Source organism: Leucoraja erinacea, chromosome 37, assembly GCF_028641065.1.
Source record: "Leucoraja erinacea ecotype New England chromosome 37, Leri_hhj_1, whole genome shotgun sequence".
Taxonomy (NCBI): Eukaryota; Metazoa; Chordata; class Chondrichthyes; order Rajiformes; family Rajidae; genus Leucoraja; species Leucoraja erinaceus.
In genome coordinates, this window is record NC_073413.1 from 4,355,877 (window position 1) to 4,378,996 (window position 23,120).

The 23,120-nt window shown below is 45.3% G+C and overlaps 1 protein-coding gene across 2 annotated transcripts in view; it reads right to left on the reverse strand.

The window, feature by feature from the left end:
- Positions 1 to 6,372, reverse strand: part of LOC129713803 (synaptogyrin-1-like) — a 28,265-nt gene extending 21,893 nt beyond the window's left edge. For both annotated transcript variants that reach the window (XM_055663108.1, XM_055663110.1), the window contains exon 1: positions 6,204 to 6,372. In XM_055663108.1, coding sequence (XP_055519083.1) covers positions 6,204 to 6,332 — 129 coding nt within the window. In that variant the 5' untranslated portion in view covers positions 6,333 to 6,372. The remainder of the gene's footprint in view (positions 1 to 6,203) is intronic.
- Positions 6,373 to 23,120: the final 16,748 nt, after the last annotated feature.

The window sequence follows — 23,120 nt, forward strand, 5'->3', positions numbered from 1 at the left end:
CCATAGATGCTGCTGCACCCGCTGAGTTTCTCCAGCTTTTTTGTGTACCTTCAACTCTCCAGCATCTGCAGTTCCTTCTTAAACACTGTGGGAAGTCTCCTGACTGGTTGCATCAAGGGTGTATGGCAATTCCAGGTATGGCAACACACAGGAACGCAAGAGGCTGTGGAGTGGTGGACTCAGCCAGGCCCATCAAGGGTGCAGCCCTCCCCACCATTGATAGCATCTACGCGAGGCGCTGCCTCAATGAGGCACATGCCCTCTTCATCGCTGCCTCAGGCCAGGAGGGATAGAAGCCCAAAGTCCCACACCACCAGGTTCAGGAACAGCTATTTTCCTGCAACCATCAGGTTCTCGAGCTGACCCGTACAACCCTAATCCTATCTCGGCAACAGAACATTACTGACTTCGGCCCGAAACGTTGCCTATTTCCTTCGCTCCATAGATGCTTGTGCACCCGCTGAGTTGCTCCAGCACTTTTGTCTACCTTCGATTTTCCAGCATCTGCAGTTCCTTCTTAAACACATTACAGACCGCCTCTTGTGTAAGAACGAACAGCAGATGCTGGTTTAAATCGAAGGTAGACACAAAATGCTGGAGGATCTCAGCGGGTGAGGCAGCATCTCTGGAGAGAAGGAATGGGAGGCGTTTCAGGTCGAGACCCTTCTTCAGACTGATGTCAGGGGATTGTGGAGGACAAAGATAGAATGTAGTCGGAGACAGTAAGAGACTAGTGGGAGAACTGGGAAGAGACAAGACCACCTCTTGTACCACAGACATGTTATCTCATTATGTTTAGTCAAGTCAAGTCAAGTCAAATTTATTTGTCACATACACATACGAGATGTGCAGTGAAATGAAAGTGGCAATGCTCGCGGACATTAACTGTGGAATGTACAGGAACAGGCCCTTCAGCCCACATAGTCCATTCTAACCATCAAATTACTCATTTAAATTAATCCCATTTCATTCTCTCCAACTTCACATCAACTCCTTCCATAGTCTCCCGCACGCCAACACTCTCAGGGCAATTCACAGCAGCTAGCTAACCTGCCAACCCGTACACCTTTGGGATGCGAGGGGAAGTGGAGCACCCCGAGGGAACCATGACCCACGCAGTCACAAGGAACGCGTGCAAACTCCACGAAGAGAGCACCAGAGGCCGGGGTTGAATGCACGCAGTTGAAGCAGTGTTTGGGCAGGAACAGGTCCCTGCCCAACTCCGCCAACATCCACGCCCGAGACAACGCAGTACCATCACAAAAAGTGGGCCCGGTGTTGGGGAAGGGAAGGGGGATGGAGGATGTGTAAAGGTCTATGGTGAGAGGTGTACAGGTGTACAATGTAGCGAGCACATTGACTGTGTTTGCATCACGGCCAACTCGAACGCCCAGGAACCCAGAGGATTGCAAAAAGTGGCGAACACTGCCTGCTCCATCACAGATACCGACCTCCCCACCATCGAAGAGATCTACAGGTGTCAGAAGAAGGGTCTCAACCTGAAACCTCACCCATTCCTTCTATCCATAGACGCTGCTTGTCCAACAGAGTTGCTCCAGCATTTTGTGACTTTCTGCAGGAATCGCTGCCCCAAAAAGGGCAGCCAGCATAATCAGCGACACAACGTCCTGGCCACTCTCTTATTTCTTTCCTGCTATCAGGAAGAGGTAATAATTACTCTTGATTCCTGACGTAGGAATTCAAGTCAGTTTGCTTTAATTTTGTAATGGTCAGTGAGTGGTGGACTCAAAATCCACAAGAGGAATATTGGATTTCCAAGACACTCAGCTATGAAGTCATGTCCAAGTCACCATCATGACTCCCTGCCATTATGACTAATCCCCATCACTCAATATATGTGACAGAGAGACAGAGAGACAGTGAGAATTACGCCACAGACTAACATAGAACAGTACAGCACTGGAACAGGCCTTTCGGCTCACATAGTCCATTCCAAAAATTATTCCAACTCTAATCTGTGTAAGAAAGAACTGCAGATGCTGGTTTAAATCGAAGGTAGACACAAAATGCTGGAGTAACTCAGAGGGTGAGGCAGCATCCCTCTGGAGCGAAGGAATGGGCAAAGCCAATTGTCCTTCAGACTAGTACATTTCGGAATGTGGTGAGAAACCGGGGCACCCGGAGAAGAACTCACGCGGTCACAGGGAGAACGCACAAACTCCATACAGACTGCACCTGTAGTCAGGATTGAACCCGGGTCTCTGCAACTAGAAGGCATTAGCTCTACTGCTACGCCACCATGCCGCCCGGGATGCTCGCCTTCACAAGTCGGGGCATCGAATACAAGAGTTACAGCTGTATAAAACTGTATCGCTAACAAAATACGGTGGGGACACAATTTATTGGCCGCTGCACGCGCACGCATGCGCACACGCGCGAGGCTTCGGCCGTGGGCCCTGTGGACGGTAACATCGGGGCTAACTTGTTTGGTGTCCGACTCAGAACTCCAGCAACAGCAGCTTCGTCCGCCCAGAATCGTGGGGCTTGAATCGGCCCGTTTGCGGGGCCTTTCATCGCCCGGCGGGGGCTTCAACATCGGGAGCCTCGATCGCCTCAATGCAGCAGTTTGATTTTAACCGCATCGGGCACTGAAAGGCCCCGCGAACGGGCCGATTCAGCCCTTAGAAAGCATCTGATAAAGTCCGGATTACAAAACATGGGGGGGGATTGTCCCCACCTCTCAAAGCATGGGGGGGAGGGTACCCGCGGGGGGGGGGGGGGGGGGGGGGGGGGGGGGGGGGGGGGGGGGGGGGGAGGGGGGGACGTGTCCCACCTATCCCCCCCAGGATTTCCGCCCAGGATTTGGAGTATTGCATGCAGGATTACATTGTGCTGCGGAATTACAGGAAGGATATGGCGGCTTTGGAGACGGTGCAGAAGAGATTCACTCGAATGCTCCCTGGATTCGAGGAGAGGTTGGACAAACTAGGGAATGTTTTTTCTCTGGAGCTCTGCAGGCTGAGGGACAACCTGATGGAAGTTTATAAAACTATGAGGGGCACAGATACAACGAACAGTCAGGATCATGGGTTATGTCCTGGGGTCCAGAGGGAAAGAAGATCAGCCACGATTGAATGGCGGAGTAGAAGCCATGATTGAATGATGGGCAGAGTGTCATAATCATGCCCCTAGAACATATGAACTGTTTCCCCCATCGAGTGAAAATGTCAAGGACTAGAGGGCATAGGGTGAAGAGGATATACAAGGTGAAGAGGATATACAGGGCAGGCTTTTTTTTTCACACATAGAAAGCGATGGGTGTCTGAAACTGGCTCATTTGAGGAAGGACATCCTTGTGATTGAGGCAGTGCAGTGTAGGTTCACGAGATTGATCCCTGGGATGGCGGGACTGTCATATGAAGAAAGATTGAAAAGACTAGGCTTGCATTCACTGCAGTTTAGAAGGATGAGGGGGGTTCTTATAGAAACATATAACACTATTAAAAAAGGACTGAACAAGCTAGATGCAGGAAAAATGGTCCCAATGTTGGGCGAGTCCAGAACCAGGGGCCACAGTCTTAGAATAAGGGGAGGCCATTTAAGACTGAAGTGGGGGAAAAACCTTTTCACCCAGAGAGTTGTGAATTTGTGGAATTCCCTGCCACAGAGGGCAGTGGGGGCCAAATCACTGGATGGATTTAAGAGAGAGTTAGATAGAGCTCTAGGGGCTAGTGGAATCAAGGGATATGGGGAGAAGACAGACACGAGTTATTGATTGGGGACGATCAGCCATGATCACAATGAATGGCGGTGCTGGCTCGAAGGGCCGAATGGCCTCCTCCTGCAGCTATTTTCTATGTTTCTGTGGGCTGACAGTGGAGGGTGGTGGTGGAAGCAGATACGACAGTGGTGTTTAGGAGCCTTTTTAGCTAGGCACGGACATGCACTGGGATACAGTTCATGTGCTGGTAGAAGGGATCAGGTTAATTTGCCATCGTGTTTTGTACGGGAAGAGTGCTAAAGGACCTGTTCCTGTGCTGTACTGTTCTACGTTCCACGTTGTACAAACAAGGTCAACAAACTGTGTTAATTGCAATCCAGCGGATTGCCGTGGTGTATGACACACATTAGCAGCGCAGGGGGGGGGGGGGGGGGGGGGGGGGGGGGGGGGAGCACACCAGGCATGTACTGATTCTTAATTAACACAGAACACCAAATTATCAGGACATTTTGCACAACTCCCTGTCAAACTGGCGTCTTATCTGCATTCACGGTGAGGTGACATTGCCCCTCTCCTCCCACTATCTGGCAAACCCAGCTCTCGTTCGTAAACAGGTCGAACTCGCCCTTCAACAAGCTGCTGTTCCCCTGACCCCCTCCTTGTCTGGGCAGCCCAATGCACGGCAGGCAGCTCCCCTCACCACCAGTCAAACTCATTTAAATTCCCCCACACACAGACCATCTTAACCACTGCTCGCTGTCTCATTCAACTACACCTCCCTCAGGCAGTCTTTACTAACCACCCCCTTCCCCCCTCCCATCCCCCCCCCTTGCCCATTCCCTACATTAACCCCCTCTCCCTCCCCCACTCCTTACCACAGTCACGTTAACCTCCATCTTGTCCCACAGGCCTGGCCCCTGGTAATCCCTCATTCACAGCCTAACCCCACATTATTCCCCCCTCTCTCCCACAATCTACCCCACACTAAATATCCTCACCTACAACCCACCCCTATATTACCCCCACTCCTACAACCTATTAACCTCCCCTCTCACACAACCCTATCATTTCACAAGTCATAGGAGCAGAATGAGTCCATTCGGCCCATCAAGTCTATTCTGCAATTCAATCACGGTTGATCCATCTTTCCCTCTCAACCCCATTCTCCTGCCTTCTCCACATAACCCCTGACACCCGTACCGATCAAGAATCTTTGTCAACCTCCGCCTTAAAAATACCCAATGACTTGGGCTCCACACAGCTGTCCGTGGCAATGAATTCCACAGATTCACCACCCTCCGACTCATCCTTCATTAACCCCCTCTCTAACAACCAATCCCTCATTAATCGCTCTCCCATATCTTGCCTTGCAATAACCCCCTTCTTTAAGAATCCACCCCAAGTGAACCTCCTCTCCCACAAACTACTCACATTAACTCTCTCTTTCACATGAAGCCCCTCTCCAACAGCCTACCCCTCACGAACAACCTACATTGGAATAACCCCTTCTCCGACAACTGACCCATCCATCACCCCTCTCCTATCCCCTAACCCCTCTCATTGACCCTGACCCCAGCATCAACCCCTCTCATTGACCCTGACCCCAGCATTAATCCCTCTCCTATACCCTAACCCAGCATTAATTCCCTCTCCTAGACCCTAACCTTGCATTAATCCCTCTCCTATACCCTAACCCTGCATCAACCCCTCTCCTAGACCCTAACCCTGCATTAACCCCCCTCCCCTGCTCGCTGACCCTTGCATCAACCCCTCTCATTGACCCTGACCCCAGCATCAACCCCTCTCCTAGACCCTAACCCAGCATTAATTCCCTCTCCTAGACCCTAACCTTGCATTAATCCCTCCCTCCCTATACCCTAACCTTGCATCAACCCCTCTCCTAGACCCTAACCCTGCATTAATTCCCTCTCCTAGACCCTAACCTTGCATTAATCCCTCTCCTATACCCTAACCTTGCATCAACCCCTCTCCTAGACCCTAACCCTGCATTAATCCCTCTCCTATACCCTAACCTTGCATTAATCCCTCTCCTATACCCTAACCCTGCATCAACCCCTCTCCTATACCCTAACCCTGCATTAATCCCTCTCCTGCACCCTAACCTTGCATCAACCCCTCTTCTATACCCTAACCCTGCATCAACCCCTCTTCTATACCCTAACCTTGCATCAACCCCTCTCCTAGACCTTAACCCTGCAATAATTCCCTCTCCCACAGCCTAGCCTGTATTAACACCCTTCCCAATTTCCCCAGCCACCTCACCTGCATTCACCCCCCTGCCCACAATCTAGTCTGGTTTCACCCCTGGCCTGTGTCTGATGTCACCCACAGTCCTGGTCCCAGGCTGATCTGAATTCCCCACCTCCCACAGCCTCCAACCTGATTTAATCCAATCTCTTCCCCATCTTAATTTAACCTCCTCCCCTCCTCCTCCCCCCCATTCCTCTCTCCTAAACCCCTGTCAGTTCCCCTCCCCTCCCTCACTCCCTCCCTCACTCACCCAGCTGACAGCCCTGACGATGGTCTGCGGCTGCCTGATGAAGGTGAGGGGGTCGAAGGCTCCGCCAGCCTTGCCGGCTCCATAAGCTGCTGTTGCTGCTGCTGTTGCTGCTCCTGCTGCAGTCTCCATCTTCCTCCAGCCTCTTCTCCCGGCCGCGGGGGCGCGCCTGGGCCTCGGGAGCGCGCCTGGGCCGCGGGGACGCGCACACTGCCAGGCACGCGGCCAGTGATGGGACAAGGAGGTGGGGGAAAGGCGATTCGCCATCAGAATGGATGCAGGGGGGCAACACATCCATAATAATGCAAATGCAAAATAATCCATGCAAAATAATTCCATTGCAACAATATAAACCTTTATTGCAAATTACCCTGATTGTTCAGTATTTAGTATGACATAAATATATCATATTATAGTATTAATACAATGGTAATATTAATATAATACAATGGCATCATTATATTAATATACTGTGTTATTATTTAGTATTGAAATCCGTTATGTACTATGTTTACATATTCTGTTGTGCTGCAGCAAGCAAGAATTTCATTGTCCTATCTGGGACACATGACAATAAAACTCTCTTGTCAAGACTTGTATAATTATATTAAGATATTGTGTTATTATCTAGTATTGAAATATATATATATTGTAATATTAATATTCATTATTAATATAATGATACCCTTATATATTATATAAATATTAATAAATATATGGTGTTATTATCTAGTATTGAAATATATATATATTGTAATATTAATGTCATTATTAATATAATTATACCCTTGTATATTATATAAATATTAATAAATATATGGTGTTATTATCTAGTATTGATATATATATATATTGTAATATTAATATTCATTATTAATATAATTATACACTTGTATATTATATAAATATTAATAAATATATGGTGTTATTATCTAGTATTGAAATATATATATATTGTAATATTAATGTCATTATTAATATAATTATATCCTTGTATATTATATAAATATTAATAAATATATGGTGTTATTATCTAGTATTGATATATATATATTGTAATATTAATATTCATTATTAATATAATTATACACTTGTATATTATATACATATTAATAAATATATGGTGTTATTATCTAGTATTTAAATATATATATTGTATTGTAATATTAATATTCATTATTAATATAATTATACCCTTGTATATTATATAAATATTAATAAATATATGGTGTTATTATCTAGTATTTTGATATATATATATTGTAATATTAATATTCATTATTAATATAATTATACCCTTGTATATTATATAAATATTGATAAATATATGGTTATTATCTAGTATTTAAACATATATGTGTAGGAAGGAATTGCTATGTACATTGTATTATATATACAGTATATATATTGTTATATGTGAATTTATATTATATAATTATTATTCTTATTATACCATTTATATCATAACGTAATATATATTTATTAATAAATTCTATACGACATAGTATATAATACATTGCTAATACCATATATAATACAATGGTATGATTATTAATATAATTATTAATATAATCATACTATTGTATAATATATAGTCATTAATACATATATGGTGCTATTATCTAGTATTTAAATATATATATATTGTATTATATATATCAAAGGTTCCCAACCTGGGGTAAATTCCGCCGGCCCAGGGGGTAAATTTGTTGATTCTGGATTTGTACATATTTTTTCTCATTGACTGACTGTGTTTGGTTCTGGTATACTGGTACCTGTTCATCATTAGTTGTTCATAAATAAGTGAAATAACATGTTATTAATGTTGCCGGGGTAAACGGGGCGAAAAAGGTTGGGAACCCCTGGTATATATGGTGTTATATATATTTTATTATATGAATGATACTTTATTATACTACAGGTATATTTACAGATATATTAATATATTTGTACATATAATTTTATATATACATTTATATAATAATATGAACAATAATTATGTCATTGTACTATATATAACTATTGATAAATATGTTGTTATTATCTAGTATTTAAATATATTGTATAATGCATTGTATTATATATGGTTATGAATATTAACATATTTGTTTATGCAATTTTATATGCACATATATATTCATATTAACAATAATTATATCATTGTATTATATATATAATTATTAATACATATATTGTGTTATTATCTAACAATTAAATGTATATATATATTGTATTATATATATAAATATTAATATATTTGTTCATATAATTATATAGACATTAATATATATATAATTATATTAACAAACATATTGTGTTATAATTTACTATTTAAACTACCATCTCTGCTAAATAATACTATAAATAAAATTTTAATTATTGTCCATATTAAATGTCTGTAGCCTAAAATGATGTGCATGATAATCTAAAAAATCTCTATACTTTTGATTGTTTAGCCTGTTAATCACTGTTGCATTTTTTGGAAATATGAATATGAAGTAATCCTGTAAATAAACATTACCAACTGTTCACAAAAGTCACAAGATATGGAAAATTAACTTGTAAATATATTTTGGTATTCTACATTAAGTATAAATATGTCATGTTGTCTGCTAAATAAACTGGTATTAAAAATATTTGTTAAAATAATCTGTGAAATACTATAATGTATGTCAAATAAATTGAGATGTATAAAGTACAAAATATTGATATGCATATTAAATAATTGTTTAATATTTTTAATACCTGAGTAAGTAATGTGAGCATTATGAAAATACCCGTGCAAATTAGATAAAAATGTACGTTAACATTTATATTTGTTAGTTATTTAAATATATTTAAATCTCCCTGTGATCTGGTATTTTGTTGGTTCACATGCTTGATCAATGGTGTTTTATCATTAATGTTTTATTATTATTAATGTTTAGTGTTTTCTGAGTCATTCGTAACTGTCACTATGTCATGTTGTTACTTGTGGGCGGAGCACCAAGGCAAATTCCTTGTATGTGAATACTTGGCCAATAAACCTACTTACCTACTTACTTACTTATAATAAGCATATTCTACAATAAGCAATATACCAAAAATGCTTTCAATTTGACATAAAGAAGAATCTTTATTTAAATGCATTATTAAATCATTTGATAACGAAGGTAATAGATTAATAAGTAATGCGTTGAGTTCATTAGTCAAATGAAATATTGTGAATAATGTGATCATTAGTATTACTGTGAGTAGCTGATAATCAGAGGAAGAGATTGGATCAATATAAATGATATGCTTTATTCTGCCTCTCACGAGGTTATGATGATGAAAGGTTTACATTCCCACAGTACCTTTCTAACGTCCCAAACTACTCTACAGCAAATGCAATACGCTACGATAAGATAGAATTTTATTTAATCCAGGAGGGAAATTGATCTGCCAACAGTCATAGAACATAAAAAACACAAAATACATGAAACGTGAAGATTGGGTGGGGGGATTCAGTCTTCCCCATGACAGAAGGGGGAGGAGTTGTACAGTTTGATAGCCACAGGGAAGAAGGATCTCATGTGGCGTTCTGTTGCTGAAGGTGCTCCTCAGGTTGACCAGTGTGTTATGGAGAGGGTGGACTGTATTGTCCAGGATGCTCAGCAGCTGACGGAGCGGAGTGGAGCCCTTACTGCAGACGTACAGTCGTCTCTGTCCCTTCTTGTACATGTCTGAAGAAGGGTCTCGATCTGAGACATCACCAATTCCTTTTCTCCGGAAATGCTGCCTGGCTCGCCGATTTACTCTATCTTTTTGTGTCTATCTTAAGCAAGATAGTAAGTACATTGCTCTGAGGCAGTGCATTAGGCTTGCCATGTTTCCATCGCCATCTTGTACCCTTAAAGTTCAGAGTTCAAGTTCTTAATGGGCATTAATGTCCATGGTCCTGGTGGTGGCTTTGTGTCTGAGTTGCCGGGCTCAGTCTGTCCAGGTGATACTGTGGGTGTCCCCCACCGTTGCTCTTGCTTCACGAAACATGCGCTTAGACACTTGGATCTGCGCTCGATCTAATTGAATCCCAGGCTGTCATCAACACACCTGTACTCCAGGTTCAGTTCCAGACCGAGAGTATGAAGGAGTGTCCCGACCCGAAACGTCACCTATCCGTGTTCTCCAGAGATGCTGCCTGATCTTCCGAGTTACTCCAGCACTTTGTGTCCCTTTTGTGTATTAACCAGCATCTGCAGTTGTTTGTTTCCACTACTTAGAGTTATAGAGTCACAGTCATATAGCGTGGAAACAGGCCCTTCGTCCTGACTTGCTCATGCTGACCAACATGCCAGATCTACACTAGTCCCACTTGCCCACACTTGCCCATAACCCTCTACCCTAACCTATCCTATCCAAAGATTATAGAGCAGAGCAAGATAGACCACTCCTCCGAAATCCAATGGGCTGACGTGTAGTACGTAACGGAACGTCACGGCCGCCATTTGTTTATGCAAAACGCGACATCTTTGATATCGGGGACGGACTCCACAGTTCTACAATCTGCTCTTACATCAGGTCGCAGGGAAAAGCAAAGATACTAGAGGCTCCTCTAGCATCTTTGGGGGAAGAGGACGTTTCCACTCCTGAGTTGATTCAGGACTGATTCTCAGTCCCCCCCGATACCAGATGAAGGCGGCCGGCGGGAGAGCCTCAAGCGTGTGCCCGCGGTCGGCGCTCCCGGGGGAGGCAGCGGGCAATGCTCCTCTAGTATCTACGGTGTAATCCTTTCCAAAGATTGATCCGCACAATCATCTTTGGTGTAATCAGTGTTGTAGGGAAGTGTTTTATATAATCGATCACTTCACATATTTAGTTCATATTATTGTAAATTGTAGCTCAATAAAATGGCGTCATGTCATACCCATGTCATACTACACTTTTTTCGCAGAGTGGCGCATCTTGCTCTGCTCTATAATCTTTGATCCTATCCATGTACTGACACAACGACAATACCTTATTCGGTTATAGCTGACAATCGGCAATAACGGACACCAGTTGAGTTTAGTTTATTGTCACGTGTATAATGGAGGTTTACTGTACCTGCTATTCTGCACAGAGCACAGGGAGGTTCCAGGATTTGGGGCCTAGTGATATTGAAGTGATTCCAGGTTGGGAAGGTACAGTGTATGACTTCAGACTTTAGAGATACAGCATGGAAATAGGCCCTTCAGCTATCCTACACACCAGGGGTAATTTACAATTTTTACCACAGCCAACTAAACCTACAAACCTGCACGTCTTTGGTTTGAGGGTGGAAACCGGAGCACCCGGAGGAGACAGGGAGAATGTACGAACTCCGTGTGACAGCACCCGTTATCAGGATCGAACCCGGGTCTCTGGCACAGTGAGGCGGCAACTCTACCGCTGCGCCACCGTGCCGCCCTTAATAGAGGGGAACTTGCAAACAGGGGTGCGCCCACACGCCCGCTGTCCCTACCCTCGTTCTGCCGACCTTACGATAACAACAGGCACTTGCGAGGTGTGGTTGAAGATGCCTTGGCCAGTTGCAGCAAGTGTGTTTTGTAGATTGCTACCAAACAGGCAGATCGTCAGCAGAGAAATGCCTGGCCCAGGCAGATTATATTGAAATCAGCCCGCATACTTCTTCAGAAGCCAGCGTGTAGAAATAGTCATGATCGGAGACATCGCCTATCCATCTCCCTCTTCACATGCTGCCGACATCCACTGGCTTCCTCCAGCAGTTGGGTCTTGTTTTGCTCAAGATTCCAGCATCTGCAATCCCTGTGTTGCTTGCTTCCCCTAGAGATACCGTGCGGAAACAGGCTCTTGGGCCTACCAAGTCCGCGCCGACCAGCGATCACCCCGTACACCAGCACTGTCCTGCACACCAGAGACACACTTTGTTTCACCCAGAGAGTTGTGGATCTGTGGAATTCTCTTCCACAGAAGGCAGTGGAGGCCAATTCACTGGATGTTTTCAATAGACAATGGACAATAGGTGCAGGAGTAGGCCATTCGGCCATTCAAGCCAGCACCGCCATTCAATGTGATCATGGCTGATCATCCCCAATCAGTACTCCGTTCCTGCCTTCTCCCCACATCCCCTGACTCCGCTATCTTTAAGAGCCCTATTTAGCTGTTTCTTGAAAGCATCCAGCAAACCTGCCTCCACCGCCCTCTGAGGCAGAGAATTCCACAGACTCACCACTCTCTGTGAGAAAAAGTGTTTCCTCGTCTCCATTCTATATGGCCTAACCCTTATTCTTAAACAGTGGCCCCTGGCTCTGGACTCCTCCAACATCGGGAACATGTTTCCTGCCTCTAGCGTGTCCAAACCCTTAACAATCTTATATGTTTCAATAAGATTCCCTCTCATCCTTCTAAACTCCACAGTGTACAAGCCCAGCTGCTCCATTTTCTCAGCATATGACAGTCCCGCTAATCCCGGGAATTAACCTTGTAAACCTACGCTGCACTCCCTCAATAGCAAAAATGTCCTTCCTCAAAGTAGGGGACCAAAACTGCACACAATACCCCAGGTGTGGTTCACTAGGGCCCTGTACAACTGCAGAAGGACCTCTTTGCTCCTATACCCGACTCCTCTTGTTATAAAGGCCAACATACCATTCGCTTTCTTCACTGCCTGCTGTACCTGCATGCTTACTTTCATAGTGTTCAAGAAGGAACTGCAGATGCTGGAATAATGGCTTACTTTCATAGACTGATGATGGCTTACTTTCATAGACTGATGAACAAGGACCCCCAGATCCCGTTGTACTTCCCCTTTGCCCAACTTGACACTATTTAGATAGTAATCTGCCTCCCTGTTCCTGATTTGAATGCCTGCGGCGAGCTAAAATTCACTGAGTTCCCCTATAACGTAATCCCTAAGGTTAGAGCACATCTATGGCCCAATTAGTCTAATGGTCTGTTAAAATATTCATTTGTTAATGGGAACCTACTTAAAGGACATTAATGTCACAACACAGAGAGAGCAAGGAGCTGTAAGGTGAAGTTGCTGTTCAGCTGCAATGTAATGTGACTTTGTAGTTACAGGTCTACTCAAGACACACACTCAGCTGTATCCCAGCATGGCTCAAACCGTAGACCATTGGGTTCTGAGTCAGGAGGTTGGTGGTTCAGATCCTGCTCTGTTCAACAATGTTGAACATTAACACCTCCGATGTTGTCGTCAAGAGCCAAGGCACGTGGGCACCAAGTGTCACTACCTGCTGAGGTTCTACCTGTCTGGTTGTGAAGGATGGGCCTGGTTAGCATGGAGTCGCTAGGCCAAAGGGCCATTTTCCACACTGTATCTCTAAAGTCTAAGAAAGATCATTTGGAGAGGGAATGCTCAAGATTTTAACACTAAAAACAATAAAGTCTGGAAGCTGGATATAAAATGCTGTGGTAACTTAGCAGGTCAGGCAGCATCTCTGGGGAAAAGGATTTGATGACATTTCGGGTCTGAACCCTTCTTCAAGTCAAGTCAAGTCAAGTCACATTTATTTATATAGCACATTTAAAAAACAACTCTCGTTGGCCAAAGTGCTTTACATTTGTTATAAGAATAGCACAACAAAACAAACTACATACATATATACATGTAGCCCTCACTCAGAGGACGTCAGGAAAGGCTTGGGAGTATAGATAAGGCTTTAGTCTTGACTTAAAAGAGTCGATGGAGGGGGCAGTTCTGATGGGAAAGGGGATGCTGTTCCACAGTCTAGGGGCTGCAACCGCAAAGGTGCGGTCGCCCGTGAGCTTATGCCTAGACCGCGGGATATTCAGCAGCCCCAAGTTGGCCGATCTGAGGGGCCTGGAGGTGGAGAGGTGGGTGAGAAGACTTTTTATGCAGGTGGGGGGCAAGCCCATTGAGGGCTTTGTAGACATGGAGGAGAATCTTGAAGTTTATACACTGTTTCCACACTGCATCACTCTATGACTCTAGTTCCTCTCTACACAGCTGCAGTTCCTCCCTACACATCTTCAGACTTTGTACCTTTCTGCCCCATCACCGCAAATTCCAGGCCCACCATGACGTAGAGCTTTTCTTCCGTCAACTCCACCTCCGTGTCTTTTTCTATGGGAAGGAGTCCTCACCTCCCAGTTTTCACCCCTTTCTCCCATCTCCAACATGTCCTCCCCCTCTCCTCCAGCCAGTCTTCTACCCTCGCTAGACCTTTTTTCTAAATGAATCTCCAGAGATGCTGCCTGACCCTCTGTGTTACTCAAGCGTTTTGTGTCAATCTTTGGTGTAAACCAGCATCTGCAGTTCCTTGTGTAACTCAGCGGGTCGGGCAGCATCTCAGGAGAGGAGGAATGGGTGACGTTTCGGGTCGAGAACCTTCTTCAGAAGTCCTTCAGGAGGAGGACCGTTGCGGAGGAAGGGGTCGTCACTGGGTGGTGAGGACTCCTTCTCATGGAAAAAGGCACGGAGGCGATGGAAGAAAATACTTAAGTCATTGCGGGCCCAAAACACATTGAGATGGGCTTGGGTGTGAAGAACCTTCAGTCTGAAGAAATGGTCTCGACCCAGAACATCACCCATCCTTCTTTCCAGAGATGCTGCCTGTCCCGCTAAGTTACTCCAGCGTTTTGTATCTATCTTTGTTGTAAACTAACATCTGCAGTTCCTGCCTGCACATCTGCAAGACAAGTTTGGAGTGAAATGGACCAAATGCAGGCAGGGCGGACTTGTGTAGCTGGGACATGTTGGCCGGTGTGGGCAAGTTGGGTTTGTTTCCATACTGTATCACTCTATGACTCCAGTTCCTCTATACACATCTGCAGTTGCTCCCGACACATCTGCAGTCCCTTCCGACACATCTGCAGTCCCTACCGACAAACTGGAAGCTGTGCAGTGCATTTCATACGAAAACCTTCTGAGCACTTAAGTGTTTACAGATCAATTCCCAGCCAGTTCCTGCTGGTGGAGATGTTTCTTTAATCTGCCGTCATTCCTTGCACTCTTACTCAATCTATAATTGAATCTTATTTGGTTTCCTCATTAATAAAACAACAGCACTCCCTGTGCAACAGTCAAGTGAAAGTCAAGAATATCCCAAACCAAACCGTGTGTTCGTTGCAGCTGAAGGTGTGATCTCCGGTTCAGGTGAATGTGACTTTCCAAATAACAATGATGAATGGTGATATCATAATTATATTTCTGCCGGGAATTGGCTTGATTGGTAGTGCGAGCATATCTTCATGTGGATGGAGTTTTAATTGTGACTTGGCTAAATATCTTGTCAAAATCCATTTGTTCTAATGCTGTCTCGGTATGATCATCTGCCTCACTATCTATCCCCTCTGGACTCATTTAAAACTGATTTCATTTCTAAAGTCAGAGCAATAGTGAGCGGTACAGCATGGAAACAGGCCATCGTCGTCTCTATCTCTCGTTTCCCTTATCCCTAACCAGTCTGAAGAAGGGTCTCGACCCAGATCGTCACCCATTCCTTCTCTCCAGAGATGCTGCCTGGCCCGCTGAGTTACCCCAGCTTTTTTGTGTCTATCTTCGGTTTAAAACCAGCATCTGCAGTTCCTTCCTACACATGGAAACAGGCCTTTCAGCCCATTGAATACTGTCTCCTAATCCTTTAGGGTAGCGCATTGGCGCAACTGGTAGAGCCGGTGCCGTAGACCCAGGGTTCGATCCTGACCTCGGGTGCTGTCTGTGTGGAGTTTGCACGTTCTCTCTGCGACCGCGTGGGTTTTCTCCTCGTGATCCGGTTGCCCCCCTCATCCCAAAGACCTGTGGGTTTGTAGGTCAATTGGCCTCTGTAAACTGCCTCTAATGTGTAGGGAGTGGATGAGAAAGTGGGATATAATAGAACTAGTGTGAATGGGTGATCGATGGTCGGTGTGGACCTGGTGGGCTGAAGGGCCTGTTTCCATGCTGTATCTCCAAATTAAACTAAACCTATACTTATCCAACTCATAAAGTGCTGGAGTAACTCAGCGGGTCAGGCAGCATCTTTGGAGAAAAAGGATGGGTGACATTTCGGGTCAGGTCCCTTCTTGGTTGAGGATCTGAAATGTCACAGTAGACAATAGACAATAGGCAATAGATGCAGGAGTAGGCCATTTGGCCCTTCGAGCCAGCACCGCCATTCAATGTGATCATGGCTGATCATCCCCAATCAGTACCCAGTTCCTGCCCTGACTCTGCTATTTTTAAGAGCCCTATCTAGCTCTCTCTTGAAAGCATCCAGAGAACCGGCCTCCACCGCCCTCTGAGGCAGAGAATTCCACAGACTTGTCACCTGTCCATGTTCTCCAGAAACTCTGCCTGGCCTGTTGAGTTCCTCCAGCACTTTGTGTCTATCTTTGGCATAAACCAGCAACTGCAGTTCTTGCATAATGTAACAAAATGCTGGAGTAACTCAGCGGGACAGGCAGCATCTTTGGAGTGAAGGAATGGGTGACGTTTCGGTCGAGACCCTTCTCAGGCTGGTTAGAGGGATAAGGGAAATGGGAGATATAGAGGATGATGTAGAGAGATAAAGAACAATGGGTTCTTCATTATCATGTTTACCAGGTACAGTGAGATACATTTTTTGCACACAGCTCAACAAGACTATCACCATAAATAAGTACAATCCCCCCGGTTGGTATAGAATAATAATAATAATAATAACTTTATTTGTTAAGCACCTTAAAAACAACCAAAGCTGACCAAAGTGCTGTACAGAAAAAAGAAAACAAGCAAGACATCATAAAACAGGCAGAACAACAGAACATACAACTAACACGAGCCGCATAAATTACATACAAAAATCCAAACAATAAATTAAAAAACATAAAACACGAGTACGAACAACGCAGCAAAACCAAGCAAATAAAGTTAATAAACAATTCAACACCTCACTGGTCGACAAAGGCCATGGAGAATAGATATGTCTTCAGGAGTGACTTAAAAACAGCTAGAGAAGGGGCCTGTTTAACGTGCAGAGGCAATTCATTCCACAATCTCGGAGCCGACACAGCAAAGGCAAAATGTACACAACAGCCCACCCAGTCAATATGCAAGAGCATTGGCAGACTGGCCAGGGTGTCAGCTTGCCCGATGGCAAGTGGGCCCCTGATGAAGTGATAGCAAGTGATGGCAAGTGGGCCCCTGTTAAATGATAGCATTGTAGATGTGGGTGGGCCCCCCTTTGTCTCCTGGCAACCAATATTTTTAGACCCAGTCCGCCACTGTGCAAAAGGTGCCATTTTGACGGCATTTTGCAGTCCCACGAGGGCCCGTTGCAGCCGTCACCTCCATTCCGGGCGTCCCGTGATCCGATAGCCATCTTGCGACGGACGAGAATGGGCCACGTGGAGTTAGGACGCCACTGCCGATGGAGGAAGAAGAAAGTAGGACCCTGTGGGGGGGGGGGGGGGGGGGGCGCTGTGTGGGGGGGGGGTCTTGGGGGGGGTGGGGGGGGGGGAGGGGGGGGGGGGAGAACAAAGATGCAAAGAATTCCGCAGTAAAGCAGCAGCAGATTGTCGGCTGGCCACATGGGCTGAGCAAACTCTGCTTTCCAACGAGGTTATGCCTACACCCCTGCCTGGACATTTCACTTATCCTTTGAATCTCATAGACTCCAAAAATCTATTGATCCCGGCCTTGAATGAAGTCAGCGAGACAACATCGACAACTCCCTGGAGACAGCAGTGAGTCAGAAGGTCATGGGTTTGATACCACGGATTAGATCCAGAAGGGCGGCAAGTTGGCACAACTGGTAGAGCTGCCACCTCGCCAGCGCCAGAGACCTGGGTTCGATCCTGACTACAGGTGCTGTCTATAAGGAGTTTGCACGTTCTCCCTGTGACCCTGTGGGTTTTCACCAGGTGCACCGGTTTCCTCCCACATCCTAAAGTTTGTAGGCTAATTTGTCCCTAGTGTGTGTAATAGGATAGTGCTAGTACGGGGTACTCGCTGGTCGGCACGGACTCGGTGAGCCGTAGGGCCTGTTTCCACGCTGTGTCTCTAAACTAAAATACATGAGCCCAAGCAGCCACAAAAGGCATAAAATGTTGGGGATCCACTTCCGGTCGGGCAGTAACCATGGAGAAAGGAGCAGAGCAAATACTTCTTCTAGGTGATATTCTGTAAGAACTAGGAAAAATAGTAAACCTCCCAGTGCTGTGTGTGTGGAGTTTGCACGTTCTCCCTGTGACCGTGTGGGTTTCCTCTGGGTGCACAGGTTTCCTACCACATCCCAAAGATATGCGGGTTTGCAGGTTAATTGGCTTCTGTAAATTGACCCTAGTGTGTCGGGGTCAACCTCTAGGTGGCGCCATACATCCTTACATAGAAACATAGAAACATAGAAATTAGGTGCAGGAGTAGGCCATTCGGCCCTTCGAGCCTGCACCGCCATTCAATGTGATCATGGCTGATCATCCAACTCAGTATCCCGTACCTGCCTTCTCTCCATACCCCCTGATCCCCTTAGCCACAAGGGCCACATCAAACTCCCTCTTAAATATAGCCAATGAACTGGCCTCAACTACCCTCTGTGGCAGAGAATTCCAGAGATTCACCACTCTCTGTGTGAAAAAAGTTCTTCTCATCTCGGTTTTAAAGGATTTCCCCCTTATCCTTAAGCTGTGACCCCCTGTCCTGGACTTCCCTAACATCGGGAACAATCTTCCTGCATCTAGCCTGTCCAACCCCTTAAGAATGTTGTAAGTTTCTATAAGATCCCCTCTCAATCTTCTAAATTCTAGAGAGTATAAACCAAGTCTATCCAGTCTTTCTTCATAAGACAGTCCTGACATCCCAGGAATCAGTCTGGTGAACCGTCTCTGCACTCCCTCTATGGCAATAATGTCCTTCCTCAGATTTGGAGACCAAAACTGTACGCAATACTCCAGGTGTGGTCTCACCAAGACCCTGTACAACTGCAGTAGAACCTCGCTGCTCCTATACTCAAATCCTTTTGCAATGAAAGCTAACATACCATTCACTTTCTTTACTGCCTGCTGCACCTGCATGCCTACCTTCAATGACTGGTGTACCATGACACCCAGGTCTCGCTGCATCTCCCCCTTTCCCAATCGGCCACCATTTAGATGTGGCTTACGTGGCAACCACGCTAACAGGCCGTCTCGTCTTTTGCTGTTTTGGTTTGTGTTTACTTGTATGTTTTTAGAGTGTCTTTAGTTTTTGTATTATGTGGTGGTGGCGGTGTTGGGGGCGGGTTGGTTGGGGAAACCTTTTTTTATCTCTTTCCTCGACGGAGATGCGACTTTTTCATCGTATCTCCGTCTGCACTGCGGCTTTAACATCGTAGAGCTGGCGGTCCCTTTGTTAGGGACCAACTGCGGGAGCTCCGACCTCGGGAGCGCCGATCGCCCCGATGCAGGAGCTTCGATCGCCCCGACTGCGGAAATTTCGATCGTGTCGACCACAGGAGAAAAGGAGGAAAGATGGTATACGTTATTCGTGATTGAATGGCGGAGTAGACTTGATGGGCCGAATGGCCCAATTCTGCCCCTACAATGTAAAAAGTTATAGAAAATGGTGTTATAAATACTTGCATTAATAGGATAAGGAGGTAAAGGGCTGGAGAGTTTCAGACTTGCGATAACAGAGTTAGTTTTTCCCATGGGATTTTCAAGAATAAAGCTCTTTTCAATAACACAGACATTTTGTGTTTTATTAATGTTTGATTGATGCATTTTTGAAATAACACACTTGATCCTTGAATACCGAGGGTTGATTTATGTGCTGGTACTTTTGGAATAACGTGCTCAGATTTACTGCTGACAGCAGTCGTCGCCTGTATGTTTAGTTTGCGCATTTTTGAATTTGCCAGCACGTATCTCCCGTGTAAAACGCGAGATGCCTGTAATATGTTTACATGTGTTGCTGCAGTGCTGCAAGATACAAACGCTGACGGTCGCATGTTGCATTAAGGGTACAGTTGCACAATTATCAACAGGAGCACCGCTTGTCAAATTCAGCGGATACCTTAAGCTAAAGTATCTGCTGTGTTCTTAAGTGATAAAGGTGTCTGGTCATTGATTGTACACAAAAATGCTGGATAAACTCAACGGGTACAGCAGCATCTATGGAGCGAAGGAGATAGACAACGTTTCGGGCCGAAACCCTTCTTCAGACACAAAATCTGGTCATTGATTACTGTGGGGAGGGTGCACAGAAACAGTTTTTTTTCCCCTCTAGACTGGTTTTTTTTTTTAACTAAGACAGCTTTTTTTCTTCTGCTTGTCAATTCCCAAAGTAACTTTAAAATGGTTTAGTTTAGAGATACAGTGCGGAAACAGGACTCTCTGAGAAAACCCACCCAGGTCACAGGGAGAACGAACAAACTCCGTTCTGACAGCACCCGTAGTCGGGACCGAACCCGAGTCTCTGGCGCTGTAAGGCAGCAGCTCTACCGCTGTGCCACCGTGCCATCCTTAAGATAACTGACAAAGGATAAAAACAGAAGGAAGAATCGTCTAATTGTGTTGGTAGTGAAAAAGATGGGAGGGACATGGGCCATGGGGAGGAAGGTGAGTACAAGGGAAACTCTATACAAGACATTGGTGAGACAGCATTTGAAGTATTGTATTCAGTTTTGGTCACTATGCTATAGGATGGATGTTGTTCAGCTGGAAAGAGTGCAGAAAAGATTTATGACAATGTTGCTAGGAATTGAAGGTTTCAAGGACAGTTTATTGTCATATGTACCAGTTAAGGTACAGTGAAATTTGAGTTACCATACAGCCATGCTAAGTGAAAAGCAACAAGACACACAACCACATAAAAGTTGACATAAACATCCATCACAGTGGATTCCACATTCCTCACTGTGATGGAAGGCAATAACGTTCAATCTTCTTCCTCTTGTTCTCCCGTGGTCGGGGCAGTCAAACCATCCGCAGTCGGGGCAGTCAAAGCCGCCGCAGCCAGTCGGAGTGATCGAAACTCCCTCGTCGGGGCAGTTGAAACTCTCTCCGTGCAGAGAGGCCACGAGTCAGCCTCTTCTTACCAGAGACCGAAGGCTTCACAATGTTAAAGTCCACAGGCCCCGCAGTTGGAACTTCGATGCCCGGTAAAGGGATCGCAAGCTCCGCGATGTTAAAGTCCCGTAGACTCCCGCCGTTTGGAGCACCCATCGGTCTCCAGGAAAGGCCGGCAGCTCCACGATGTTAGGCCGCAGTGTGGACGGTGATACGATACGGTAAAAAATCGCATCTCCGTCAAGGTAAGAGATTGAAAAAAGTTTCCCCCAACCCCACCACCCCCCACATAAAACAAACCAAGGAACACTAAAACATACTTTTTAACACATACTAAAAATAACAAAAAGAAGAATGGACAGACAGGCTGTTGGCGAGGCAGCCATTAAAGGCCTGGGCAGGCAAGGACCTTATTCCTTGGAGCACAGGAGAATGAGTGGTGATCTTAGAGAGGTGATACTATGGTGAGGGGAATAGATAGAGTGAATGCACAGTCTTTTACCCAGAGTAGGGGAAATCAAAAATGGGAGGACATAGGCTTAAGGTGAGGGGGAAAAGGTTTAATAGGAACCTAAAGGGCAAATTTTCATACAGACGGTGATGGGTATATGGAATGAGCTGCCGGAGGAGGTTGGTGAGGCAGACATTTGGACAGGTACATGGATAGGATCGGTTTAGAGGAATATGGGCCAAATGCAGGCAGGAGGGACTAGTGTAGATGAGGCATCTTGTATAGCATGAGCAAGTTGGGCTGAAGGGCCTGTTTCCGTGCGGTCTGGCTCTATGACTCTATCCTTGCAGGAGTGTGGGACCCATAACCAGTATACAAAATAGGTGCAGGAGGAGGCCATTTGGCCCTTCGAGCCTGCACCGCATTGTTGACAGTCCTGACCAGTCTGGTGGAGGGGAAGTTATGGTTAAGGAAAAAGGAACAGTCTGAAGAAGGGCCTCGACTGAAAACGTCACCCGTTCCTTCTCTCCAGAGATGCTGCCTGTCCCGCTGAGCTACTCCAGCATTTTGTGTCCACCTTCGGTGTAAACCAGCATCTGCCGTTCCTTCCTACAGAGGGTAACCAGGGCTTCAGAGGGTAAACCAGCATCTGCCGTTCCTTCCTACAGGTCACTGAAGCAATGGTGTGCGGACTGCTAGTGGTGTCGCTATAGGTGCATCAAATCCAGGACAAGCAAGGGCCCAGGAATAGTTGCTTTCCGAGAAAACTACCATAAATTCAAATTCAGCATGCACTGTGTAATCAAGGAGTCTGTATATATGTATAGATACGGATGTCGCATATCCTTCTGTTTTTTTTTTTTTTTTTTTTTTTTTTTTGAGTTGGCTAAAATGCACTGAGTACACAGCTTTCAGTTTCACTGTACATAGAACAGTGCTAAATGGCAGCATCTATTACCTACTGAAATGGGATTACAGTGGTGTCATCAGAACAGCAGCAAGGGCCCAGGGAAATGAGATGTTAGAGGGTGTAATCAAGGGCTAACAGATACGGACACATTGCTTGAGTTGGAAATGTTACATAAGAAAGGTAAAGCAGCATGCTAGCATGTAATAAGAAGGTTTAATTTAGAGAAACAGGCCCTTCGGTCCACTGAGTCCGCGCCGACCAGCGATTCCCCCCCACTAACATTATCCTACACACACTAGGGACAATTTACACATACACCAAGCCAATTAACCTACATGCAGTACCTGTACATCTTTGTGGTGTAGAGGAAACCGAAGATCTTGGAGAAAACCCACGTGGTCACAGGTGACGAAACGTTCCTTATATCATTCCTCCAGAGATGCTGCCGGACCCGCTGAGTTACTCCGGCATTTTGTGTCTTTCTATAACAAAACATTTTGTCGTTAGGTGAGCAAAATCTTGAAAGGATAAGTTAATCTAATTTAAAAGCCTCATGAACATTGAGCCTTGATGTATGCTATGGTTGCTATGGTTGATTTAATATCTCCAT